The sequence below is a fragment of the Gasterosteus aculeatus genome, chromosome 20 (assembly GCF_964276395.1).
Source record: "Gasterosteus aculeatus chromosome 20, fGasAcu3.hap1.1, whole genome shotgun sequence".
Taxonomy (NCBI): domain Eukaryota; kingdom Metazoa; phylum Chordata; class Actinopteri; order Perciformes; family Gasterosteidae; genus Gasterosteus; species Gasterosteus aculeatus.
This window is the reverse complement of record NC_135707.1, coordinates 2,280,903-2,307,890: the sequence shown is the minus strand read 5'-3', so window position 1 is coordinate 2,307,890 and position 26,988 is coordinate 2,280,903. Positions and strand designations below refer to the sequence as shown.

Genomic DNA, 26,988 nt, shown 5'->3' with positions numbered 1-26,988 from the left:
CATATACTTCTTAACGGAAGCCAAATCATTTTCTGTTTGATGCCTGCTCACATTAAACTGATTGCGAACCCATTTGTATTTTGGAAGGTTGGGTGAGCCTAAACAAAACATATTATGTTGACATAGTTACAAAATATCTTACTTACAAAACCTCTCTGCGGATAATCATTTCTTTGAGCCATTGTGAGAGTGACGCAGCTGTAACTCTAAATGCACTTTATGAAACACAAATTTAAAGCTGATAAAGGGTGTTGTGAAGTTTGCTTACGCATTTCTGTAAATGTAGTCATACTTTGTAATTTGGTACTTTTGGCTAATCTTTGTCTAATAGTTTGTGAATAGTTCCTTGGATCTCAACTGTCTGGTTTACCGAGCATATTTAAGGGGTAATAGGTTGTGTAAATATTCAATTTAATCAAAATTGTTACAATTGATTCTAGTTTTGTGATGAAATAAATCTAATAAACTACACGTCAGAGGAATCGTGCTTTGATTGTCATTTATTTTACATAGCGGGGTGGTTCGTAGGGCAAAAAGGCCATCAAAATTCCAAAAGGAGATTTTTGATCAGAGTACTCATCAAACACACGGCCTTCACAAAGATTATTCATACATGCAATGTTGATATTTTTATATTTGTAGAAGAATCAGTTCGTCACCACGGATCTCATATATTAAATTGGTGTTTTTACCATTAGTCCACCGCAGTATGCCGTGAAATGTCCAACTCAGTATTCAGACCAGCACGGTCACAGTTCTTATCGTACTTTTTAATCAGCAAATACATCACCATCCGATTTGTAGTATAGATTTTAAGTGTGGGTAAACAACCTCAATGGGGTCGTAATGCCCTGAATGCTTATTTTTGTTTAAAGTTCACCCTACTAAGCCACAGTGCTGAATGTAAATGCTCCCTTTCATTTTAGACTGGATGCAAGTATCAGAGTTCGGCTTTAACTCCAACAAAAAAAGCAACTTCATTGAGCGGACGGCTGATTAAACCTCGAAAGTCGCTGCTGTTGCAGGACGCAATCCCCTTTGCGTGCAACGCCTCGACGCCGAAATCCAAACCAAACCCTGCCGGTGACGGCCCAGATGTGACGTCATTAGATCCCGAATCAGCGCGTGGCACTCTGGGCCGAGCCTGCTGCGGCGGAAGAACAGGACGAAGAAGAAGAAGAAGACGCAGAAGAAGTAGATGAAGAAGAAGACGTAGAAGAAGTAGAAGGAGGAGGAAACGGCTCTGAGAATAATGTCGCGTTGGTCTCCGCGTGTTTGACGAGTATTTACTGGACTCGTTTATTCCCCCCACCCCTCGGGCATTACGGAGTCTGCGAACTTGTCCCCGCAGGCCTCGCTATGGATCAATCCGTGGCCATTCAAGAAACTCTGCAAAGGGAAGAAAACTGCCTCGTAGTATCCTTTGAGACGTGCACGCGCTGCTCGGTTGGTGCCGTGCACGCGCTGCTCGGTTGGTGCCGTGCACGCGCTGCTCGGTTGGTGCCGTGCACGCGATCCACCTCCCTCCTCCACCGGCTGGTGTGTGTTTACAGTGCGCGCAGGGTGTGAGTGAGTATCTGTAGTGACACGCGTCCTCCACCAGGTGGCGGCGTTGTGTCACCAGCTGCTGCTTCGTCATGAAGGAAGACATGTAGATCCTCCACCTGGACACCAGGAAACATTTATTGCCAAAATATGTCAAACATACAAGGAATTTGTCTTGGCGGTTGGTGCGTGACAGTAGACAGTGTTACAATAGACAACAAGACAGCAGTGCACAAGTAATGTAATAAAATAAAATGAAATGCTAATGGTATGGATTAGTAGAATAAGGTCTTGCAATTAAAGTACTTTTGATGCAGCAGATTTGTATAATGTCAAATTTGACGGTTAATTAATACTAATTACCACTATCCTGTCAACAGCCTGGTAATGTGGTGCTTGTTATAACTGTTTTACATTCTACTAAGCAGATTAACGTAGGGTATTTTATATTCTGTCGATGCAGTACATTTCTAAATTATTACTGCATATGTTGTTATATTTTCCGCTGTGCCAACAAAATAAGCTGAAAACAGAGCAAGTTCCTGGTAAAAAAAAAAAAAGAAATATACGGTACGACACGTGAAGACAACACATGAATGTATATCCTTAACTAAACTGTGATCATGCTGTCCAATGTGACGTCTTCTTTGACAACATCACAGAGAGCAGACTGCTGGGGCTGGTGGAGTCTACAAAAGAGCATGCGTGAGTTAATACAGTACAACAGCGCTATAGTATCGCAGTATTTCTTTAGAATCAACCTGCCTGACACAGAAACCCAAATCACATGTTGTATGAAGATGTCGGTGTTCACTGCAGAGCTGCCAGCCGCCACCGCGTCGACCCGCACCATATTTAAAAGTGTCTCGTTTGTGCCCTCAGACTGCTGATTAAATCCAACTTGAATCTTTTGTAGAATCTTTATTTATACCCATCGAAGGATGGCGATCACTGCTGAGGACGTGTCCCTGGAGGACATCGTACCCATCTCCCTGGACTTTGCTGTGGTGGAGGGTGAGCTGCGCTCCGTGTTTTGTTCCGTCGCAAACAGATGGGCAACTGAAGTGGAGAGAAACCGTTAATAATGTGTTGTTCAAGATAATTAGTGTTTCTAGTGGGGGAAAAAAGGTGTGATTGTAACTTATCTGAAAGGCCCTCACACATTTCTTTCTTTTTTTTTTAGTTTCCTCACCAGAGGAACTTGCAGTCGTGGGTGAGTTTCCCTTTATTGACAATACAGCTACATCGTGACATATATATATATATATATGTATATATATTTATTATATATTATATAACTGCTCCCCTGTAAAATATTCAACATCACGTTTTCTTTTGGTTTCTGTTCGTCGGATTGAAGGTGCTGATACCAAAGTCCGAGTCAGCTACCAGGAACGGGCTTTAGAGCTCAGACTTCCTTTTGGTTCCCACTCCCGGTTCTTCCTGAGTGAGGTCAACAGGGCGTGGAGCGGTATGTCGGCCTTCACAAATGCTCGACATGTTTTCAGCTGTAATTAGGTTTTTTCCAACCCTGCAAAATTTCTGGGAAAAAACGTTTGGGAAAATACCGTGAATTCAAACGATGTCAGATCTGTAACCTGCTCTTATTTTCATGCATTTGAGTTTATTAGTTCATATCTAAAAACGAATGCCTCGTCTGAGGAAGAGGAACCTGTCACGGCCGAATAATTGTAAATGTGCTGCTGCTCCAACCATCCGTTCTGGTGGGAACCTGCTCAGCCGGTTTTCAGTCGCCTTGAGGTTAGAGGATGCAGAAAACAATTAAATACCTTTTTTTTACTTAAAAATGTCAATGGTTTACAGGACGATGTGTTAAAAGGAGGTACTGAAACAGCATCTCTGAGACGGTTGGCGGCTGTTGTTGTTAAAAGCATTTTGGATTTAGAAAACTGGTGATGTCCCTTCATCTGTGGGTTTTGGGGCGTGTAGTGTAGAGAGAGAGAGAAGGGGTGGAGTTTTGATACTGTGCTCTGACTTCATTAAAGTAAGTGTTTCTCAAAGCGACTAGGTGACTATTGCGCAGATGACAACAGTCTAAGAAGCACGTGCATCTTCCTCTCTGACGCCTTTCTTGACCTCCTTTTTTACTTTCGGGAATCTGCCATTGTAGGGTCAACAGTGTTGATTTGTTAGGCACGCGACACCTTTGACACCGGCTTGCTACTTTTTTTTTTATTTTCCTCAGTGGAAACTCCACGTGAGCAAGGACGCATGTGTGGCGTTTTGTTTGTGGCGCTCTGAGATGAGCCGCAGAGGCATTTAACCTGGTGAGGGACACTAGGGATGGAACAAAATAATCAGCGTGCGCCTGTTGTTGCGGTTAAAAGGAAGGGTGTGGGAAGCGGTAAAGGTAAGCCGACGAGCGGGAGAGGTCTTTAATGCACGGCGTTACCTGTCATTCGTAGCCACGTTTGAATTGGTCTTTGGACCGATTTGGAGGAGCAACAAATATAACAAGATGTTGCTAAAAAGTTGCACAGGTCGAGTAGATAAAACAAGCAGCGTTTTCATCATGAATATGGCTGTTGCGCTCTCGCCTGAAAAGAAGTGTTGTGATGATCATAATAACGTATGTCCTCATGCTCTGTCTCTCTGTCCGTCTTCCTTCAGAGGTCTGCAAGTCGGCCACACAAGCCCCCGGGTTTAAATGGGTCGGAAAGTATTACAAAGCCACTAAAGGCCTGGGAGTCGTCAAACAGGCGCTCGCTCCCAGCGGCGCAACGCTCACGAAACTCAGCCAGCAGAGGAAGACAGGTTGGTCATTTAGCCTTGTGTTTGCCCAGTTTCACGGCCAACTCATGTCCGCTTGCGCTGGAGTAAGTTGGAATGGGTCTGTCAGTGTTTTGCAGTGCAGCGGATGACGCCAGACGCTCGTCTTTTCTCTTCGGTGCGTAGATAAGTCTACATCAAAGGGTTTCACGGCGAAACCGGATGGTTCTGAAAAGCACAACTTCCTTTGAGGGCAATTGATCAAACCCGTGCAGGAGTTGTGACGAATGTAGTTGGAACTTTTTATGTGGAGGACATGATGTGACATTAATTATGGCTTCATAATGTTACATTGCGTTTTTTTAATGCATGGCTTTTTACATTTTTGCTCGCAGAGCAATTAGCGGTTCGGTGTCTTGCTCAGGGACAGTTCCCGGCGCACCTTTTCTGCTCCATGTGTCAATTTAAGTGTAATGACAGCGAGTCAGCAGACCGCAGCAGTGTCATGAGCCTGGCAGAACTACATTGAGTACAGTCTTTATTCATATTTCCAAGGACACCTTCCTGCTGTTATGTGAGAGATCCACCTGCATAGTAAGTAAATAAGTCCATCTGAATTGTTTTGCAACTGATCAGGTTCTTACCAGGTGCCCTTAAGATACAACGCTGAAAAACAATTTCAGGGCATGAATGAAGTAAATGAAATCCAAAACCCCCCAAAAAATGATGCGATGATAGAAATGAAGCAAAGGAAGTAACACTTTCCCACTTGTAAACCTGACCTAAGCTAACATAAAGTACCCATGCTGTTAAATGCATTTCCTTTGAAATAATAAACTGCGAGAAAAGACAACTGCGTATCGAAATAAAACCGCATCTGCTATGAGACTCCGTGTGCGTCGTTCGTCTGCAACACGCCGCTTCTTTGCGCCTTAGTTGTTGTGGACGCGTCACTTCCTGATGCGGTAGCGAGTATCTTCCTGCTCAGCCTCTCCTCCCCCCTCCTCCTCCCCCCTTCTCCTCCCCCCGACACAATGCAAGCAGCTCTCGCTGCTCCTCTGCACAGAATGCGGGGGAGATGTCTAGCGTGATGAGAGACTCCGGTAAAACAAACATTACTGCATTTGTTTAGTAGCTTCCGGGCCGGTTAGCTTCCTTGCTAACTTACTGACAGCATCGTGACGTTAGCCGTCATTTTAAAGAAAGCTAACTCAAGCTAAAGGGCGGGTACACCTCACAGCAGTTTTGAATTTTAAATCGTTTTATACAATCGGTGCTTTTGCCCTCACGTTTTGATGCGATAAGGCTGTCGCGAATGTTCGCCCGGCGGACGATTAGCTCGTTACGCCGTTTACGGCTAATGTGAACCATTTCTGGCTAACTGGTCGCGTTGCTACGGGACCGAGAAACGACGCACCTGCTGCGGTCGTGGGCGCAACGACGACGCGTTCGGGTGGCAGAGAGTTGTGTTACCCATTATTACAGCGTATCTCTGGCGCAAGGCGGCGCGGCTTTCCGCCTCTTTTCAGATACTTTTAACAGGAGGTTCATCCTCCAAGCTAACGTGTTAGCCTGTTAGCTTCAATCAGTGGTGTGTGTGTGTGTGTGTGTGTGAGAGAACTTTCTCCTGACCTCTCGACGAGACGAGTGAGGTTCTTGGATGCTGTCTGCATTTTGCTTGCAGTTGTAACAGTTGAGTTTAGACGTGAATTACCAAACGCGGTTCTTCCCCTGCAGCCTCAATGCCCGTCGCGGAGGGAAGTTGTGCAATGCCGCACTTTGCTCCGCTGCCGTTAAAGGAGCACGAGCCCTGACGTCACCTGACGTTTATGACCGACCGCGGATGGAAGTCAAAACACACGCAAAGCGCTCCTCGGAGGTGCAAAGTGGAGTCGAGCCCTTAATCTGGGTAGGGATACTAAAGCTTGAGCAGGAACGTAAGATATGCCATGACAATTCTCGAGTGCAAAGCTCTCGTGGATTTGCAGTTCCTTTATTCAGGTGCTGGTTTGCATAGAATGTTTGCAGTGGTGGTTGGATTTTAATAATGAACTAATGACAAGCCATGCAAGTCCAATGCATTGTCCCATAACATTCTCTGTATTTTAGGACACCACGAGCCTTGTTGTTTATCTGAGTCATTTTAATTGTGCGTTTAAATTGAGACTCGAGGTTCGCTTTAACTCTCGCCTTGCAAGTTTGCTTTGTTTTTACGGTCACATGATTCGTTTGCATCGCTGCTGTTCTACTTTTTTCAATTATGCCGTAATTAAATAAGAAATATATGTAGCAGGTACCCTGGTGTTTGGTGCAGTTTAGAATGAATGCTGTATTGTTACTGACTGAAATAGAATAAGAATGAACTCCAATAGCTCATTAATCAGCATCCTTACCACCCACGTGTCAGAGTTATTATCAGTGCGTGATTCTTGAGGCTGGACCGGTTTCTCTTTGTGTGCACGTTGACATTTTCGCCATCTCAAATTCAGCATTTCACATTTTGCTGTTGTTTTTCTCAGTCAAACAAAAGGCCTTTTTTTCTTTTTCTTCTCGTGAGCCCACAAACCAGTCACTCACTTTACATTAAAATGTCAGAAATGGATTATTGTCGGATTATAAAAAATGGTGCTTGAAAAGAAATGTTGACCGTCTCTCGGGGGTTGGTCATGCGGCCGCCGCCTGTTTCCGTCGTAAGAACGGTGTGATGAGAGCATTTCCTTTGAAAAAATACTATTCATGGTAATTGTTAATGGTGATAATAGCAGGAGTTTTAATTTAGTTATTACAAAAATCCCACCTCACTAACAGGAACTGTGCTGTGGGACCAGCAATGCCAGTCAGACTTCTCACGTATCTTTTAGTAGGTGCATCGTCGATTCTTCCACGTCCCGTCCGTTAATAATGTCAGTGTATTCGAGCTATCGGGTTCTTCAGTTAAACAAAAGAAAAAACGTGATGTGTTTTTTTTTTATCCTATTTCAAGAGACCAAGTGGCGTTCGGGTTGCAAAGTGAAGGTCATGTTAATAAAAATGAGAAGCACTGAAAACGTTTATTCATCATCTTTTGGGTGTTCTAACGCTGCCGGTCAGCTGCACCCTTGATGTAGTCGGCTGAAGGCTTTGTGGAGTTTAGTTTCCTGTCTCGGTCCCCTGCCAAGCGGCAGGAGACAGAGGCCACGCTGTCTCCCGCCGCACACGCGCCCGTTAAACGCAGCTACTTGGGATGCGATCGCCGCACCCAAGAGCAAAAGGCCGCCTCAGTCAATTCACCCGGAACAAATGAGCCGTGACACGGCGCCTTTTTGTGTTTGACGTGTGTGTTACTGTGAATGTTTGGGTTGTATTTGTATGGGGGAGTAGATATTACCCGTATTATTAGTGAAAGACTTCAAGTATAGGCTCGCCAACGGTCGGGTTATTTCTTTTCTCTGTTGGGGCGAGTCGGCCTCTGTTGTCAATAGTTTTAGATCACGTTGATTAAACGCACAACTTCTGACAACCTGCTAACGAAATGTTAGTTCCAAAGTGCAGGCAGCGCTGAAGGTCATCGCGTAGAACTGTGTCGTAATGCTGCCTTCATGCTCCGGGTTTAACGTCTGACAATGAACCTTCCTTTTCTCTCCCGCTCTTCCCGAGCAGCGAAGTCGGGACCTTCAGAAAAGGAGAGAGGTGCGAACGCTGGAGCGCCGACGTCCAAACAAACCGGCCAAGAGAGGTGAGACTTTCCTTTTCAAATTCAGCTCTGAAAGCGCTGCGTGTGACGTGTGTGTTTTTTGGGGGGGGGGTTTAAGTCTGTGTGTAAAATTTATATTTAAATATTTTGCCTTTTTCTTTCAAGCCATCTTTATCATTACACACTTTTTGCTAAAAGCACCGCAGCACTACGAGAAGTTCTTCAAGATACAGTTTTATTATTACTCGAGCAAGCAACTGTCATTTCTGTGTGTAAAATAGCAGAATCATGCTGACGCGCTAATGTTCCTCTATCGGGTTTAAAACAGATGGCGATGGGTGTTACATTTATTAAAGTGTGAAATGCTCATTTTGCTCGGTTACGTCGTTTTAAAAAGGGAAGCCTTCACGGCCACTTTTTCGAGTGCCTTCACTCTGAGAAGGAGTTCCAGCGTATTCCTGGAAGGCTCCAGACTCCGGCCGTATTACATTTCACCCTCGCAGAGCGGAACGTTTCTGCCGTTCCCTCGTTTTATTTCTGGCGCTTCAGCCGCCGCAGCGCTCGTCGCCGTTGGCCCGCGGTGCCGTTGAAGGGGAACCGGCTGCTGTCCGTAGAAACGCTGTTGTAGTTCCCTCTGAAATCACACCGCGTCGACGCGAGGACGCCGCGCTTCACCTGGAATTTCCGTCCTCCCGCGCTTCACTGTCCCTTTTTCCGCCCCGGCCCTCAGTCAGGTCAAATCCAGCTGCGAGGACCGGGACGACCTGGTGCGCTCCTCCAGCCACACCACGTCCAACAAAGCCCAGATACTGGCCATGCCGCAGTTCGGCCTGCGAGACAACATCATCAGGTGTGAGCTGCTGAAGACCGAGGACCTTTACACTTACACCGAGGACTTCAGGTATTTCTACTCTTGTCGGGAATTTGTTATGAAAATGTACATGCGTTTGCCACGTTGGACGTAGAACTTCTCATTTGCTGGTGAAAGATTTAATCCCTTTTACGGATCAATAATAATCTCTGTAGATTAGTATTTGAATCACTTGTCAAACGATGCACCAATGTTGTGCATTCAAGGCTGTAGCTCCGGTTGTTGTTTTTATCAGCTGCCAAATAAACTAAGCTAAGCTAATTGCTGAAGCCAGCAGGATGGTTTTGTTGTGATGCCCCCTGCTGGTAGAGCTCTGCCCTTTTAATCCTACATAAGGTGTAGCAGCCAAAAAAATACATGCAATGACCTGGAAGAAATATATAAAAGCTACAAATAAATAAATCGAGGAGATGAATACTATTCACTTTCAAATCTATGGATTATATGCAAACGCACTATATTTCAATATGTCATTGTCCGAATGTTTGCTGTGTTTTTTTCGTCCAGCTGGTTCGTAAAAAGTCAAATATTTGTATTTTCCTCTGTGTGCAGCTTTTTTCTCGGCACGTACAATGTGAATGGACAGACGCCGAAGGAAAGCCTCCGTCCCTGGCTGAGCTGCACAGCGAACCCCCCGGACATGTACTGCGTGGGGTAAGTAGCCTTCACCCTGCAGGAGAAGCCTTACAAGTCTCTCCTTAAGCCCATTACACGGACAGATGTTTACTGCTCAAACCTCTACGACTTACTCTCACACTCAGCACTTTGTGTAATCCTGCCAAAGTATGTGGAAAGTTTTTAAAACGCCATGAAAGCACCGAGCAAAGCTCAAAAATCAACATGTCCTGTGTCCTTTGTGACAGTTTTCAGGAGCTCGACCTCAGCAAAGAGGCTTTCTTCTTCAATGACACGCCCAAGGAGCTGGAGTGGACGAAGGCCGTGGCAGAGGCCTTGCATCCAGATGCCAAGTACGCCTTAGTAAGGAAGGCCCCTTTTTTATATCCTGTTGATCCAGTATTCATATTGTCATTGCTAGGTAGAGGAGGCCTGGGAGAGCTCTTTTTAACATGGATGCTTGTGCCATCATTTCCTTTCATTGTGTTTGATTGTTGCCTTATTTTTTAAGACCTTCTTTTTCTTGCCCATACTGGTATTTGACTTCCCTTTTCTCACAGCGCTGACTCTGGCTTGTCTGTTTCCTCCCTTAGTGGTCGTTGATTTCCAGTAAAAGTAATTTCTCAGTACTTTCAGGATGTCGCTTTTCTTTATCCCCTGGCGGCGCTCTGACTGCAGCACACTTGGCTGATCTCAACCTCAACAAGCTAAAAAGTGCATGTTTCCTCTGCACCTGAATGTTGATTGGTGTTTGTTTGACAGGGAGGCAAACTGTTTTAAGTCCTCTCATGCAGCTCCTGCTCTGTTTGGCTCCAGGTGAAGTTGGTGAGGCTGGTGGGCATCATGCTGATCTTCTACATTAAGAAGGAGCACGCAGAGTTCATATCTGATGTGGAGGCGGAGTCTGTGGGCACCGGCATCATGGGAAGGATGGTAAGGACCTTTTCCGATTTTTCCTGCACTAATCCTCATGTAGACACGCTGGTGTTGATTGAATCATATTAATATATTATATAATAAGATCTTACCTCTGCGCTGTGGCTTTAAGGCCACAGGGCCGGACTCCCAGGCTGAACAGGCCTTCTGTGGGGCGGTTGCTTGGTCTCCCCCCTGTCAGGATGCATGCATTTCTTAATGGATTATTCTGCCAGCAGCGGTGCATATAAAACCGCATAATGTCTAAAAACGTTTTCTTTGAGTCGTGTTTTCTGCTCTGTTTCTCTTTCAAACACGCGTTGACTCAAAGGGAAATAAGGGAGCTGTGGCGGTTCGCTTCCGCTTCCACAACTCCGACATCTGCGTGGTGAACTCTCACCTGGCGGCCCACATTGAAGAGTACGAGAGACGCAACCAGGACTACAAGGACATATGCAGTCGTCTCCTGTTTCGCCAGCTTGACCCGACGCAGCCTCCACTTACTATCATGAAGCATGAGTATGAAACCACTTTGTGTTAAGTGGCTTCCCTATATGTGATAAAGGTTGTGCCGCTACATCACCGTACCCAACTGATGTACATACAATAATCTGTCCATATTCATGTGTCTTTGTCCCTCACCAGTGTGATCGTGTGGATCGGAGACCTCAACTACAGGATCACTGAACTGGACGTCACAACGGTGAAGGAGCTAATAAGCCAAAAGGACTTTGAAACGCTGCATGGTCATGATCAGGTAAACGTGGTGCTCTTCTCTCTGCGGTCTCGTGTTTATGAGTCGTTGTACTTACCGGCTGCAACTCGTCCTCAGCTCAAGAGGCAGATGGATGAGGAGGCCGTGTTTGTTGGCTTTGTCGAGGGGCCGATCGACTTCCAGCCCACCTATAAATATGACACCGGCTCTGACAAGTGGGATACAAGGTAATGTCATGAAGCAGCAGACTGGTCTTCAGTAATTATGTATTATGTACACGGTTAAAGTAAGGATAGTTGTGGAGTACTGCATCAATAAAAACTTCCCTCTACGTTTATAATGTGGTAATGTCCTAATCTTTACTGCGTCAAAACCACTACACCCCAGTGTTCACTTAAAGATTGGCACTATGAATGATTCAAATAGCTTAATGATTAAAAGAAAATCTGGGGTCCAAGTTGTTGAACCAACCGACCAATTGTAACGTAATGCAAATATACTACAAAGGGGACATGGTCAGTCATTAACTGGATTTTGTAAGTGTCATAGAGAAAGAATAGCTGTGTGTGTGTGTGTCCCTGGTTGTCATGGAGATTGCTGCACCTGGTGGGAGGGGCAGACTACTCAGGAAAGGTGAGAGTAGGCGGGGCTTTGCATTAAGAACTACCCATTCCCCTTGAACTAAAACCGTTAGTCCAACAAAAAATAACATGTTGATACGCTTCGTACGTTTGGACTCAGAAAGGGGGATTTAAGAGCAGTTCAGAAAACGTGTACCGTCTGCTTTCAGAGATCCGAATTAACATCGAGTCCAATGCAGCAGTTGGAGTTCTTTCACGCTCAACTGAGCCAAATGTCCACATCTGTATGATGATATACAGTGAACATTGTGGGGGATGGTGGAAGAGGATTCCGGAGCTCCTCTCCACTTTGCGATGCCACAACATTTAAAGAAAGCAAACAAAGTCTTTCCAGCCACACTGAGTAAACGTGCCTCTCGGTTCATGTGGGAGCATGAACTCTGATGTACATCCTAATCCGCTGTAATGCAGATGTTTACCGTCTGTGCTCCCAATAGTTTGTGGGGTAAACGCTGTCATGCAACTATCTGGGCGTTCTTTTGCCTTTAGTGAAAAGTGCCGCGTGCCTGCGTGGTGCGACCGGATCCTGTGGAGAGGGAAGAACATCGCGCAGCAGCAATATCAGAGTCACATGACCCTGAAGACCAGCGACCACAAACCAGTCAGTTCCCTGCTTGTCATCGGGGTAAATGATTCAGCTTTTTTGCTATTTGAAAATGAATGTGCATTGAGATGTAACTCTTTATCTGCACGATTCCTGGCAATAGCTTTCTTTTCCATGGCAGTGAATGAGTTAAAGGTCATGTAACACAAATGTCTGATGTGTTTCTTCTCCGTTCCTGCAGATTAAGAAAGTAAATGCTGAGATCTATAAGAAAACCTTTGAGGACATTGTGCGCAATATAGACAAATTGGAGAATGAGTGTATTCCATCTGTGACTCTGTCCAACCGAGAGGTAAGCTTTTCCATCGTATTCAGTCCTATTCCAGTTTAATCTGAAACCCCTTGTGAAATCAAGTTCTTTCCCCATGTGTTCCTTTGATGAATGCCGTTCGTAAACCACTTAAGCTGTGATAATGAAGATGTTTAAAACCCTCATTTACATGAAATAGCGTTCCATTTGTGAATGAATGGTTCCTCCTTGTTTCAGTTCCACTTTAAGGACGTGAAATACATGCAGCACCAGTCCGTGACACTGAGCCTCTCCAATGATGGACAGGTCCCTTGTCAGTTTGAGTTCATCCAGAAGCCGAATGAGCACACGTACTGCAAGCCGTGGCTCACAGCCAACCCTCCCAAAGGCTTCATCGCTCAGGGTGAGGAGCACAAGTCAACCTTTCACCCTCGATTCGCACAGTTTTTTTTATTTTATTTTTGTTTACGCTTCATTGTCCCGCCTTGTTAAGATTCAGAGGTTCTTGCCCTTACAATGGCGTCTCCGCCACATTCGGCTTACCACATGTGCATTTCTCAACTCGTAGATGGTTCCGTGGACATTGAGCTTGAGGTTTTTGTGAACCGCTCGACGGCGCCCAAACTGAACTGTGGGAAGGAGAAGATGGAGGACATCCTGGTGCTCCACCTGGAGCGTGGCAAGGACTACTTCATCTCCGTGATGGGAAACTACCTGCCCAGCTGCTACGGCTCCTCCATCCATTCATTGTGCCAACTGAGGGAGCCGATCCAGGACATGCCTCAGGAGACCCTCCGCCGCGTGGTCAGTGGTCTCACCCATTCAGAGCGGTCGCCATTGAATAGAAATGCCCGTCGGTCCCGTCCCTCTTCGCTGAAGCAATGTCTCATAAGTCGGAAGTTAATAAGTAAATGATGACAAGTCTGATGGGATAAATGAATTGATGACATTTTGATCGATCTGAGGCAGTAATTGTGGTTTCACGGTGTTTTAATGTTTTAAGTGGAATCCATTTTGTCCGTTCTGAACATCAGGCGGAGAATTCCCAAACGGACGATGAAACGGACACTGAAAAGCCTCTTGACATTCCTAAAGAACTCTGGATGATGGTGGATCACTTGTTCCGCAATGCACTCAATCAGGTGAGGAGGAAATTGCTGACGCTTCTATTTGGATGGTCTTATAAAATCTAAGGACTATTTTCCGCAGGTTCCAAAGCTTAAACAGAATTACTCAACTCTTTTTGTTGTGCATGAGGACAAATAAATGAACGTAGCTGCGTGCAAAGAGTATTGAGCAAATTAGTTGAAATGATGTTTAGTCTATAAAAACACTGGTGTGACTCAGTTGCTGTGTCAGCAAGCCAAGTATCTGTGAAGAGCCTCTGCACTGGTTTAAGGAAATGAATGATCATTTTGTTTAAGAAATATTGCGATTTTCAGCTGTTTTACCTCCTTAACTTAAATTTTAAAATATTTAATATTCGTTCTTCTATTTGCAGGAAGACATTTTTCAGCAACCTGGGCTCCGAATTGAATTTGCAGAAATAAGAGATTGCCTTGACACCGGCATTCCAGATTCTCTCCGTATCCTTCAACACTATTGAATTCATAAACATTGTTGGAAATCGAATCTTTTCTTCTTCTTTTTTTAGTTTTTCAAAGCTACTCTGACGTCTGTTAAAAGCATTATGAGGAACTTTGAAGTGGTTATGAAACTGTCTCGATTCAATACGGGCGCCTTTATGTGACCAACTTAAGTATCCTGCTGGAGGCTCAGGCCGCCGCTCTGCTCTTTTGGAGGGAAGACACGGGAGAACCGGACCCACGAGGGAGCTGGGACGGCTGAAGTTTTTCTAATAAAGATTAAAAATGATCATTTTGCACTCATTGCATGTCAAGATAAGCGGATTGTGCTCCAGAATTGCGTCCTTGACTCGGTGTTGACCTGCAGCGGGCAGTAACCACTCTGCGGCGGAGGCCTTGCTCCTCTTCCTGGACGCCCTCCCGGAGCCGGTGGTCCCCTACTCCTTCTACCAGCAGTGCCTCGAAAGCTGCTCCAGTGCCAGTCAGTGTGAGAAAGTGAGTGACATAGACCTCCGTTACTCACTGAACACTATTAATAATTCCAAGATCATCATAAAAAAAAAAATCCTATATCCTTTTTACAGTAACCTCATTTTTTTGGTTTTCAGATTATTTCCATGCTACCTCAGTGCCATAAAAATGTGTTCAACTATTTAGCTGCCTTTCTACGTGAGCTGTTGAAGAATTCTGCGAGCAATCGATTAGATGTCAGCATCTTGGGTAAGAAAGTGTTCTTGTTAGCTGCTACTTAGTGTTCTAGTCAACAAGGAAGTGAAACTACATAACCTGTTTAATGATGTTTACGACACAAGGCTGCTTGAACAATTTATTTTGAATTCCTTCTCATGTTCTCTATCGCAAAAAATGTGACCTTGCTAATGTACGATTTTAAACTGAGCAAATAAACCCTTTGTTGTACAGTGTTTTATGAATAACTTATTTTCATTCTGCACAGCCACCATTTTTGCATCCTTGCTCCTGAAGTCACCGACGAAGCAGGATCTCGCAGAAAAGAGAAGGTCTCAGGAGTTCTTTCAGCACTTCCTGACCCAAGGCTCATCGTAGGAGTACCATAAAAGCTGAACACTAAAAACTGTACAGTCCACTATTTGAAATAATGTCTCATATTCTTAGATGGCTCTTTGTGTATATATATGTTGTATGAGTACAGTAACGGCTCTCATCTGATATTGTTTCTCACAGGAAGGTTAGTTCTCTGTGAAGTCACATTTCTGTGTGCAGACTGTATTTCCCACTTGAAAGTTTTTTTTTTTCATTTTTGGGGGAGTTTTTCATGTGCCGATGGTGGGTTTCGGGACAGAGGATGTACAGACTGTAAGGCCCTCCGAGGCAAATTTGTAATTTGCGATTTTGGGCTGTACAAAATAAAATGAATTGTATTGTATGTCAGAGCGTCTTTAGAGGTGTAACCATTTTAAATGTATGTATATTTTATTTTTAAAAAATTGTATTTTAACGTTTTTTGATCAACACATTTTTATACATAAAATGGTTGGAAACAATGTGTCTTTCATTGGTGTTTTCTGACAAACAGAAATAAGAGGTTTATTTTCCTCTGTGTGATTGAGAATGCAATTTAGAAAAACACTTTTGCCAGATGTAAAGTCGAAAGTTTTACTTTAAAATAGTGACATTTTATGTTTTAATTTCTTTAGAAAAGCCTTTTCATTTCCCATAATTCATCTCGGATGGCTGCGAGTCCGTGACGTTGTTTGGTATCACAGGGAGGGGATAGAAAAAAGTGCTAAACATCCAAAGCACGGGGATAGGGCTTAACATTGGACAGGTAAATATATCTTAACGTAATTTCCTTTTAGTTTATTCTAGCTAAGCCTTAGCACGGTGCCGGGCGTGGGTCAGCGTATCACCTGGCATCGGGAAACTTGATGTCCTAGCTGGAACATTAGGAAATGTCGACTGGGAGCAAGCTAACTAGCGTCTTAGCTTAGCCGTGAACCCAGACCGTTGCTAGCTAGCCGTGCTAAGCGTGTGCAGAGGAGTAACGTTAGTTCTCGTTGCTAGCGAATAGCTCGCCCCCGGACGTAAGAAAAAATACAGGAATAGGAACCGACGTTAGCATGTTGACTCCGCAATCAAGCCACTCAACGCTAAGAAGTGCTAACAACGGTAAACGTGTTATTTAATACAACCTTAACTTTACACCAACGGCTGCTCGGTGTGTTTGTAGCACGAAGCTAGCTTACAAACAACCAATGCTAGCAACGATGCAGATGTGCTCTGTGGAATAACGTCGGGTCAGAACCAGCTGTTTCACAGCTGGCTGACTGTGTGTTTGGCCGTCGGTTCGGGCACATTGAGTCAAAGCTAAACTCCGAAGTGTCATTCTAACGTTGTGAGCGTTTATCAGGGCACTCTGTTAGCGAACGTTAGCCAGCTAACGTTACATCGAGGAAGTTGTGGAATAATTAATTGTCGTTCTTCTGTGTGGGACATCTGTCTTTCTATAAGATGTTTTTTTTTTTTTTGAGCGGGGGGCTTCGTCGATGGGAAATGAGCAATGGTGTTAGTTTTATTGGCCGCAGCTGACTCGTGACTTCTGTCATTGTAGTCAGAAAGTTCTAGATGTCCTAGTTCTAGTGGTCTCGTACCGTCGCGTCCAGTTAACGGGGGTTTCAGTGGAGGAAATCATTCATTCTCGGGTTACGTGATACACCTAAACACCTTAACGTGTTCTCTAATGTCACACCTGAGCTCCACACGAGGCAGCAGAGTGGCTCACCGACGTGCAGCCGCGCAGGCCGGTTGTTATGGTGAGATCTGCTGCTGTGACCAAACCTCTGATCACCTGTGACAGAAAACTGATCCTCGTGGACGTTACGTCACATATGTGGAGGCTCTCGTAAAATTCGAGGTCTGCTCCAACTCTGTTTTAGTTTTAATTCTGACGTTTTACTCTGCACTGTCCTTTTCATTGCATTTAATTTGGGACCATTCTTCTATATCCCGTTTTTCATTGGAATGGCACTTGTCGTACATCTTACCCCTTTGCCGGAATTCGTATAATCATTCATCGTTCGTTTGAACTCCCATTTCAGGCTGTGCGGTTAACAGTGTGAGTGAGCGGTCCTCCCTGCCAAAGAAGGAGAGGCGCCAGGGACCATGAGTGAGAATGGCTCTCATACAGAGGCGACTACGATGTACTTTGAGGTGGAGGTGGATCACCTGGGGCACGACGACGAAGAAGAAGAGGAGGACAAGATACCCTTCGACAAAGACGACGACGACGACCTGACCGCTGAGCCTTCGTCGTCCTCTGGACGGGTGTACGACCGCACTACGGTGCTCATTGAGCGGGACCCAATCCGGCTAGACGAGGAGGGAGAAGAGGAGGGTCACTGTGGAGGGTACGGAGACGGGGTGACCTTCCTAACTGAAGGGGAGGTTGACGGAGACGAGGAGGATGGCTCTCTGACCTTTATGAGCGACCCTGATGGCATGTCACAGGGTTACGTGCACCACACCATTTCTCAAGACCAGATCCAGTTCACAATCAATCCGGGCTCCACTCGCATGCCTCGCAACATAGAAGGGGCCACACTCACCTTGCACTCCGAGTGCCCCGAGACTAAGCTGAGAGAGGTAAGCCTAAACCATATACAGCTGCTGCCCACTGATACATTTAGTATATTCTTGTTGGGTGACCATGGCGGTCCCTTTAGTCAAGTTTAGTGTGTAATACCGTGTTGTAATACGGTTTAATGCTTCTATTCAGTAGCATATTGGCGGCATTAGTTTTTCTCTTTAGTCGAAGTTGGTGGTTGGTTTTGTTGGTTTGTTGCTGAAAAATAATTGCTTGGTTCAGTTTGTGGAGGCTCTTAACATGTGTAATGTCCATACAAACTTGCATGATCTAGCAATGTAGCAAATGTTACACAGGCTGACGGGTTACCGCCGGGCAGAACTCTTTGCTGTATTTCAGTTGTTGTGAGGGTTATGTTGTTCACACTGTATTCCCATCAAGGATAGTTCATTATTAACCAGTTGTCTCCTTAACTGCAGCGTTATCGCATATTTGATTAATATTGACGATCAATCCCGTCTGGTGCTGTTTTTGATCTGGAATTTTCTGATGTCTATTATCTTCATTAAAGATTAAGAGATGATATTGATCATTAAAGATGAGCCGAGGTGTCGAGATGGGCTGACCTGTTTGGAGCACTTTGTAAACTCTAAGAACATTGTGTTATTTTAATTGTATACACACTGCCGTCACAAGGAGAAGGAAATAGAAGTTGGAAATAAATACACATTTTTATGGAAATTATTCTTGTTTACTGTTAATTTATGAAGACTTATAGTTTGTGGTATATTTGTATTGTCTGTAATAAGAGGCTGCACAAATAGTTAATAATTCCTCTACAATATGACTCAACAGAGTCGAAAGAAAATGGAAAAACAATTCTTGGTGATGTGTCACATCCACTTTTTAGTGGAAGTGATCTGCTGACATGACTTTGAGGGTACAGGGTACTTCCTTTGTTAAGCCAATTGCCTGTGATATATTTTATCCCAGCAGAGAAATATCAGTAAAAAGCCAAATATGATACTTTGTTTATTATCATCAGTGTCACAATGGTGCATTGTGACGTTTCATTGTGTTTTGACGACACTAACAAACTGTAGCCACCTTCTTTGAAAGGCACAACAACAGTAGAGCGGGAACGAGAGCATTTAGCAATAAACTGCTGCAAATGCATTCACACATCCATCTAATCAGTGACGGAGGGGCCTTTTTCCCACGATGCACGTGGGAGGCCAAAGCTTCCAAATCTCTCACTGATCACGCTGTGGAGCAGAGTCACACTGGTGTGGGAGATAAATACTGTGCAGAGCTACAAGCTTTGCTTTGCAAACAATGTTGCAGACATCCTTCAAATCTAAACCAGCTGCCTTTTCATGGCCTGGTAAGAAGTGTTGGACAATTGCCACAGTAGCACCTAACTGCTAAGAGGATTATCTTTCAAATTAAGGACGTTGTTATACATTTTTCACTACTTAGTTTGAAGGTCTTTCATGAAATAGTTGCATTTTAGTTGTCCAACCAAAGTCCTGATCTCCATAACTTCAACAGACAGACAACTTTAAAACATTCATGAAAGGTGTGTTTATTACTTTGTGTAAAAGAGATGTTATAATAAAATAATTGACTTTCTAACTTCATAATCCTCCCACTCTGCTGGGTACTTCTGGACTTCTACTTTGATCTCTTCTAGAAAGGCACCGATCTGACTTCACTTAATCACTTACCTTACTTGGCAAAGCGTAAACATTACATTCCGGTACTTGAGTCCGATCGCCTCCTGGTACCCAAACATGAGGTTTTACTATCTTGGGTCATGTCAATGGGAAATCTGGGAGTTTTATTTTATTCTATTTTGTACAATGTCTCGAGACGGTGAGTGAAAGGAATAATTCTGGATCCTCCCGTCCAGGTTGCCCGTCACAAGCCTCGCCCACCTGACTCTTCATGACACAGGCTAACGAAGGTTTCAAAGAGGAGAGTGAACTGATTTTGTTGACGTTGCCCCGTGGCTTTTGTGTGAGGAGGGAGCAGAAGGGAGGAGGAGGGAGGAGGAGGAGGAGGGAGGAGGAGGCTGCGACGCAGCAGTGAGGCTGGTTGCTGTGAAACTGAATAGCATGGGATGAGAGGCACTGGGGGTTAGTCATCATCACTGTTCTTCACGCTCACTCGCTTGGTGTGCTGACGGGTGGCCGAGTCATTGAGTCCGGGTCCCGATCCGAAAGGTCAGACCTAGTCATGCTGTTGATTGGAGACTGATTCAAATAGATGTTTAGAAGTTCAATGATATTGTTTTTCTCTTTCAGGACAAACTCACAATTTGTTTGAATTTGACCATGTTCCGGCGCTGATGTGGCCCCTCCTGTTCTTCCTCCGTCAGGTGAAGCGCTACCAGTGCATGTTCGAGGGCTGCACCAGGACGTACAGCACGGCGGGAAACCTGCGGACTCACCAGAAGACCCACCGCGGCGAGTACACATTCGTGTGCAACCAGCAGGGCTGCGGAAAGGCCTTCCTCACCTCCTACAGCCTCAAGATCCACGTGCGTGTTCACACCAAGGAGAAGCCGTTTGAGTGCGACGTGCAAGGCTGTGAGAAGGCCTTCAACACCTTGTACAGGTAAGCCTTGACACCAGTAATGAAGAGTCCCGCTATAAAGTAGACAAAGTACCGACATGTTATTCAAAAGAGACAATGAGACACAATGAGTAATTCAGTATAACTGAAAAGTAAAGCTTTCTTTGAAGGTGTGCTCTTCTGCGCTGGTTTATTTTGTCTTGGTCTGTATTGGTTTGGATGCTATGATGTCATTGAAATGTGGACTCTGCTGTCTAACGCATGCTGTTTAATGTCTTTGCATGTCTCCAACTGTGGTTTAATGCGACACACTTGATTTTCTCTGCAGACTGAAAGCACACCAGAGACTTCACACAGGCAAGACATTCAACTGTGAATCAGAGGGATGCACAAAGTACTTTACCACACTTAGCGACCTGAGGAAGCACATTCGCACACACACCGGGGAGAAGCCATTCCGGTGAGCATTTCCCTTTAGTGGAAGATAAAGGAGCTGTGATACTAATAGATACCCGCAGATATCTCTGTCTCTCTTCTGAGTCTGTGTGAATGTTTGCTTGTCTACACAAATGATGGTTAGGGCATTAATTTCCACAGCTTCTTTTCTGTTTTCCTCAGTGACATGAATGTCTGTTTGTATATTTCAAACATAACTTTTTTTCTTGTCTTTGCCGCCAGATGTGACCACGATGGCTGCGGCAAAGCGTTCGCTGCAAGTCACCACCTAAAAACGCATGTACGGACCCACACAGGTACTCGTCACGGGTTGGTTTTACGTCCCCTCGTTTTTGGGGGGCAAGCTGTGACCCTGTGTGCTTTGGTCTCATTGGAGAAGTAACTGTTTGCTGTGCTCTGGGATCTGGGAGCACTGTGCAAGAGTTCCTCTTCACCTCTAATAAGACTGTTTTCACTGCAGCTAAAATGTTTGAGCAGCAAATGTCCTTCCTGTGACCTCAAGGCTTCTTTGCCTGTTCTTAGTTCTTGACTTCGTGCCATTTAGCTTTTCAGTCTTCACTTATTTTATTTCTTTTATTTTTATGTAAAACATAATTTTATTTAAATGCTTGTTCATTTCTATGTATTCTTTTTTGAGTACATCCTTCAAAACAATGAATTAAAAGTTGCTAAAACCTTATTTGGTTGCTGCAATTGTTCATAATCAGATTTCTTCGGAATATTCTTCTTTAATGAAGTAGCACCTTTTTTTATTTTTTTTTATCTCTGCTGACGTTTCATGATGGAGCTGTAACTCGAAGCGCTCACCTCCCGGTCTCCTTCTGCATTCTGTCCCTCTTTGTCTCTGCTCGCTCTGTAGGGGAGCGGCCATTCAACTGCCCCAGCAACGGCTGCGAGAAGGCCTTCAGCAGCCAGTACAGTCTGAAGAGTCACGTCCGGGGCCACGACAAGGGGCAGCCCTTCAACGTCACCCTCATCCACCCGCTCTCCGAAGTGAGTCACAGCCCGACGGCAGCGTGACGCTGGTGTGGACACGTGCGAGTGTCTGCAAAGACCTCCGTCGCACTAAACGAACCTCGGCTAATCTGACAGTTCTTATGAGCGGGAAACGGCTTTGGATTAGACTCTGACACTTCTCTTTTGCACTCTTACACTTTTCAACTCATGTCTTTTTAGATGTTAGTTTGCTTTTTATAGTAAACTGCTGATGCTGAAAAAAAAAAAAAAACAATTTCACAAAAGTTGCATTATTCAAATTTTGCCCCCCAGCCACGGCGCTCGATGCCGTAGCACTGACGAGTTTAATCTCTTAATCCCAGGATGCAAATCACTCGCTGTGCCTCAGTGACTTGAGCCTCATCTCCACAGACTCGGAGCTACGGGAGAACATCCTCAACGTGAGTCTTCAGCTTTGTCTCGCAGACATTTTTAAGATGGTCCGTAAAAATTGCATTTAACATGCACGTGACACCATATTGATTGTCAATGTGAAGGGCAGAGGTTAAAAACACTTATTCATAAGCCTTTGAATGCTTTCACCTCATGCGCTCGCGCTGTATTGCAGACTCAACATTTGGACCTCAGCAATGTGACCCCTGTGAAAATCTTTGAGCTCATGTTCCAGAGTCCTGAAAATAGTGTCAGCCAAGATGAGGCCCATCCCAACGGTTGGTACATTTTAAAACCCGTCAGCAGGAATTGGCTTGAATGTTCTCCTTCACTAAGAGGAGTTGTTTTCTTCTTCCTCAGAGAGCCTTGCTGAATCCTCCAGCCTGGAGACGCCTGCCCGGTCGGTGGTGACTGACGGATCGCCTCTCGTCTCCTTCTCTGTCCATCCCACCTGCTCCTCTTCCTGTTCCCACCCAGCTGCCGTTGGGGAGGCTCCCCCCCAGCTCAGTCGCCGCTGCTCCTCTCAGGCCTCCACCCCTGCTTCTGTCACTGTGACTGTCACCTCAACTCAGCGACTCAACTCAACTCATCCTTTCATGCCGGCAGCCGGGCCTCAGCAGACCCCCGACGTGCCTGCCCAAGCCTCCGGCCCAGCGGCACCCAACCACATCGCCCCGCCGCACTTCGTGGCACTGCCCCCCACATTCCTGCCGCCGGACAGCGCCGCCCAGACCCCTCCTCTGCCACCAGCCGTCTCTGCTCCGGCTCCGGTGGCTCCGGCGCCGACCATCCCAGCGCTCCATCCCACTGCTCCCGCGCCTGTTGTCGCGGCAACGGATGTCGCTGTGGCTCAACCTGTGCCTTTGGCCAACAGCCCCGTTGCCAACTCTGGCCCTGGTCCGGCGACCACTCCCGCCACCTTAACCATAGCTCCCACAGCGAACCTGCTGCAGCCCAGCCTGGTGATGTCGGACCAGAACCTCCAGTGGATCCTCAGCAGTGCTGCCAGCAGCCAGCAGAACCCGGAACAAGCGGTGAGGGATGCTCCTGGTGGTGTTTAGAACGGAGGAACTGTGGCTTGATTTTTGCGATGCGTTTTTAAGTTTAAAAACGCATTCCTACCAACATGTAATGAGGGATTATGATCATGTGAGAGGATTAGGAACAACTAGTAGGAACAGTGGCGGCCGACTCTGTCTGCAGTAAGTGTAGCAAAGGAAAAGGTGTTACTTTCTGTTTCACCACACAATTACCTCCAATATAGTTATAAATCTGTACTTTTATACTTATATACTTTTGCATGTCCTGCTCTAAATGAGGTGTTTCATATTTGTTCACAGTCACATCAAGGAAACCCTAAAGTGGAAAAGCTGTTCTTCACTACAGCCATACCAGTGGGAGGAAATGCTGGTGAGTCAATGAGTTGTGAATTATTATATTTTTCAGTTTCGGACATTATGAAGTCATACACTTATTGCGACGCTTTAATGGGTCCATTAAATGGCAGAATGGTGTCTGGGGAGCTTCACTGAGATGCTGTCACTATGAATACACGCTGCTTGGTGTTGGAATAGTATCTTATTCTAAGTTGACAAGTAAAGGCATAAGATCAATTACAAGTTATTCACGCTCTGGTTTCAGCCTTCATCCTCTTTGATTTGACTTCATTGCCTTTCGATATGCTTTGCGTGACATTTGTAAATACAAAACTCTTGAAACGTTTTTCTGCTTTCAGGCAGCTCAGTGCAACAGATCGGCCTCAGTCTGCCCGTCATCATCATCAAACAGGAGGAGTCCTGCCAGTGCCAGTGTGCCTGCAGGGACGCTGCTAAAGACAAGAGCTCAAAGAGTGCCTCCTCCACCGCTTCGGCCCCTGCACAGTCGCAACCACCAGAGGCCCCGCCCCCTCCTCCCCCACCATCTCACCCCCCCGAGCCTCCACGTCATCCAGCGGCCTCATCTTCTCCTTCTAGCGGCCTCCCCACGTCTTCCTCCAAGGTGGGCCAGGTGAGGCTGGAGGCATCTTCTTCATCTTCATCTTCAGCTCAGACTCTCTCCACGATAGTGAGCAGCACCGCCACAAACCCCCCCTCGTCCGGCGGGTTAGCCAACATGGATGTCTCTGACTTCCTCTCCCTGCAGAGCCCCGAGACAGCGGCCAACATGGAGGCTCTGCTGCTGGGCGCCGATGACTTCAACATGGCCACTGATGGCAATCCTTAGAGGAGCCGCCTCCTGAGGACGGCGCCGCGCGATTGTCTCATCCGCGGGACTCGATTGCACCCACTTCTCCAGTCATTCTCTGCGCCTGCAGTGCTTTCTGTTCTTTACAGAATACATACATATATAATATATGTATGAATACTTCTTCTGTTGATTAACGTGGTTGAATTTTGACAGACAGGATTAGTTTGCTTATTGAGATGGAGCAATTTTTATGCTAAAGGTGATAACCCAGGGAAAAGGCAGTAGATCCTTTTATTTATATATAGATATATATATATATATATGTATATAAACATCATCTAAATGTATATAATAACCCTCAATATCCGATCTGAATTGATTGACTGAAGCAAAGGAGTGTTGTCCTCGCACTGGGAACTGTACTACAGGTCCTAACAACAAGTGACCAGAATGCACTGTATATTAGAGGACATTTCATTTTGACAAGCATTGCTCCCAGCAGGAAAAGGGTTTGGTCACTTCTACAATATGAAGTTATTTCCTTTTAGTGTTTCTTTTTTCCTGGGAAGACGTGAGTGTGTGAAACATATTTACTAATCGAACCTGTGAGCCGATCTGCCTGTCTTAAAAGTAAATCAATAAGTTGCCTATAACTTAAACTAATTTAAAATTGTACATGTTAATTTATTTAAATACTTGATTCTTTCATCAAACTGGTAATACTATTATTATCCATTAGATAACAGAATAATCTATTAATTTATTCCAATCCATGTTGTATGTTTCAGTTGAGCCGTTTGTTACTGATGTTTTATTTTGCTTTTCTTTGAACGATGTAATGCGTTTTGCTCAAAGCAAGTTTGGAAAACTCGAAAGTGAAACAAAATGTCCCAGAGGATCTGCTTGTTTGCAAAGATTGTCCACGATGTGCTTCATCGTCAGGAGCTGCAGCCCCCCCCCTCCCCTCTCCCCCTCCCCCCCCATGGCGTACAGGGTCGTGACCCTCTCAGGGACGCATCGAGTTGTGATCCTGGTTCCCTCAATGTTACTCAGACACGTTAAGGCTCTTAACGGACGCACACTCTTCCCCGTTGATCGCACACCCACTTGTGAAGCGAGTAATCTGACACCACTGCAACCTTTTTGTACACAACTGCTGTAAAGTAGCATTTAAAAGATGGTGAAACAATGTAAATACAGTACATCTCAGTGTAAACATCTTTTGAGAAACGTGTAGATTATCCTAGAATTTGTATTTTTGTATAGACTTTTGAATCACTAAGCTAATGCCCTCTGTCCCTGCGTTGCTCCCACTGTCGCGTTTATGCAGAAGAGGCTTTGCAGTGTTTAGTAGAATTGTTCAAGCAGCTGGGCTCTTGTACAGTCTCCCCATAGTAACACAAATATATGGAACACGCAGCCTTCTGCTCAGTTTCACAGTATTGTTTCACACGGGACGCAATGCAATGATGAAAGAAGGAAGGCCTTACGCCCCGTCTACGAAGTGTACAGCTACTTGGCCTTACAACAGAACTGTTCCCCTGAGCCTCCTTGCCTTCAGTCTCTGCGTCAGACAGGCCGACCCGTCGCCCTCACCGAGTCTCAGGCGATCGCTTCCAGCAGCATTGAGACGGAAACGTTTACGGTTCAAAACTATTTGATTATTTTCCAGATTTGTTTGGAAGGTTGATGCATATGCAGCGTAATGGTTACAAGTGTGATTCTACATTTTCATTCAACACGCATGCCACATGTCTGGATTTTTTTTGCCAACATTTAGTTTGTTGAGCTCGCCTCTAAATTCACAGGTGCCAAGTAGGCAATTTGATATGTGAAAGTTTCCAATCACTCATTTTCTGCTCGCAACCATTCCATATATGCAGTATATTGTCTCCACGTGGTTCCATTGGATTAATAAATGTGGATTGAATTAACATTTTTTTTGTAACGGGCATGGAAAGTTACTGCCAGGTGTTTCCATACAGTCAAAGAACACAACTATGCAAGCTCACGTGTGGCTTCTGCAAGTTTGAAGACAGATTTATTTACTCCCCTCATGAAATTATATTGTACCACAAACTTACACGTGGAAGTCCAGAGGCGGAAGCTGTAATTGAGTGGAGTGCCGGTACTGAACACTGCAGCATGTGGCTCCTTTGACATGCGGTTTGAAAGAGTATTTAGTGAACGATTCTGTTTTAAGAATTGTTTTGGTCAAATGTATGCAGCCCCCCCCACCTTTACATTTTATGCGTTTTATTTGTGCTCACTCCATTTAATCAGTTTTCACATTTAAAGTCTGATGTTTTTTTAAATCAATAACAGTGAAACTGATCGCTGTTAATTTTAATCCATTAACAGTTTGTCTTTCTGGGAATTTACCTGAGACGGAGAAACAAACTGATGGAGACATTTGTTTGGAAGCAGATAGTTTATCAGAGTTCTTTTGAAAGTGAGATCCAGACATTTCAATTTCTTTTCCAATTGGGTAATATTTTGAGAGAACAGGTTTCCAAAAGAGTGTCTTGAAACCCAAAGAATGAGGAATAACGGAGGGTTTGTATTTTAAAAGAATGTATAATATGAACGTTTGCTTATGCTCGTTTTGTATAAAAGTTCTGAATTGAGAGCAATATAATAAAACGTATCCTCGTCACTGAAATGATTTCTTC

General features: G+C 45.0%; 2 protein-coding genes and 1 long non-coding RNA gene across 11 annotated transcripts; 2 read left to right on the top strand and 1 right to left on the bottom strand.

Annotated features, from left to right (window-relative positions):
- Window positions 1-487: 487 nt before the first annotated feature.
- On the bottom strand, window positions 488-6,078 carry LOC120810217 (uncharacterized). The gene is made up of 2 exons (XR_005710210.2): window positions 5,908-6,078; window positions 488-1,664 (listed from the first exon to the last, which is right to left on the bottom strand). It is a non-coding gene; the product is annotated as an uncharacterized LOC120810217 (long non-coding RNA).
- On the top strand, window positions 1,286-15,668 carry inpp5b (inositol polyphosphate-5-phosphatase B). 7 transcript variants are annotated; one of them, XM_078094480.1, is made up of 23 exons: window positions 1,286-1,417; window positions 2,172-2,250; window positions 2,462-2,559; window positions 2,729-2,758; window positions 2,906-3,016; window positions 4,177-4,320; window positions 7,915-7,990; window positions 8,679-8,849; window positions 9,372-9,473; window positions 9,683-9,797; window positions 10,251-10,367; window positions 10,681-10,868; window positions 10,995-11,106; window positions 11,182-11,291; window positions 12,195-12,330; window positions 12,491-12,601; window positions 12,797-12,962; window positions 13,128-13,363; window positions 13,594-13,701; window positions 14,061-14,145; window positions 14,513-14,640; window positions 14,754-14,865; window positions 15,101-15,668. In XM_078094480.1, the coding sequence occupies exons 1-23, from the start codon at window positions 1,360-1,362 to the stop codon at window positions 15,208-15,210; spliced, it is 2,703 nt and encodes a 900-aa protein (XP_077950606.1). In that variant the 5' UTR covers window positions 1,286-1,359; the 3' UTR covers window positions 15,211-15,668. The 7 variants fall into 7 exon arrangements, with proteins under 7 accessions (XP_077950606.1, XP_077950607.1, XP_077950605.1 ...); XM_078094481.1 differs by lacking the exon at window positions 4,177-4,320; XM_078094479.1 differs by having other exon boundaries at window positions 10,995-11,291.
- A 178-nt stretch (window positions 15,669-15,846) lies between these two features.
- Window positions 15,847-26,978, top strand: mtf1 (metal-regulatory transcription factor 1). Of its 3 annotated transcripts, none has more exons than XM_040165142.2 (11): window positions 15,847-15,952; window positions 17,223-17,766; window positions 20,088-20,326; window positions 20,613-20,744; window positions 20,963-21,036; window positions 21,600-21,733; window positions 22,060-22,137; window positions 22,305-22,407; window positions 22,490-23,163; window positions 23,470-23,539; window positions 23,865-26,978. In XM_040165142.2, the coding sequence occupies exons 2-11, from the start codon at window positions 17,287-17,289 to the stop codon at window positions 24,350-24,352; spliced, it is 2,472 nt and encodes an 823-aa protein (XP_040021076.2). In that variant the 5' UTR covers window positions 15,847-15,952; window positions 17,223-17,286; the 3' UTR covers window positions 24,353-26,978. The 3 variants fall into 3 exon arrangements, with proteins under 3 accessions (XP_040021076.2, XP_040021077.2, XP_040021079.2); XM_040165143.2 differs by having other exon boundaries at window positions 15,926-16,293; XM_040165145.2 differs by lacking the exon at window positions 15,847-15,952 and adding an exon at window positions 15,991-17,038.
- Window positions 26,979-26,988: the final 10 nt, after the last annotated feature.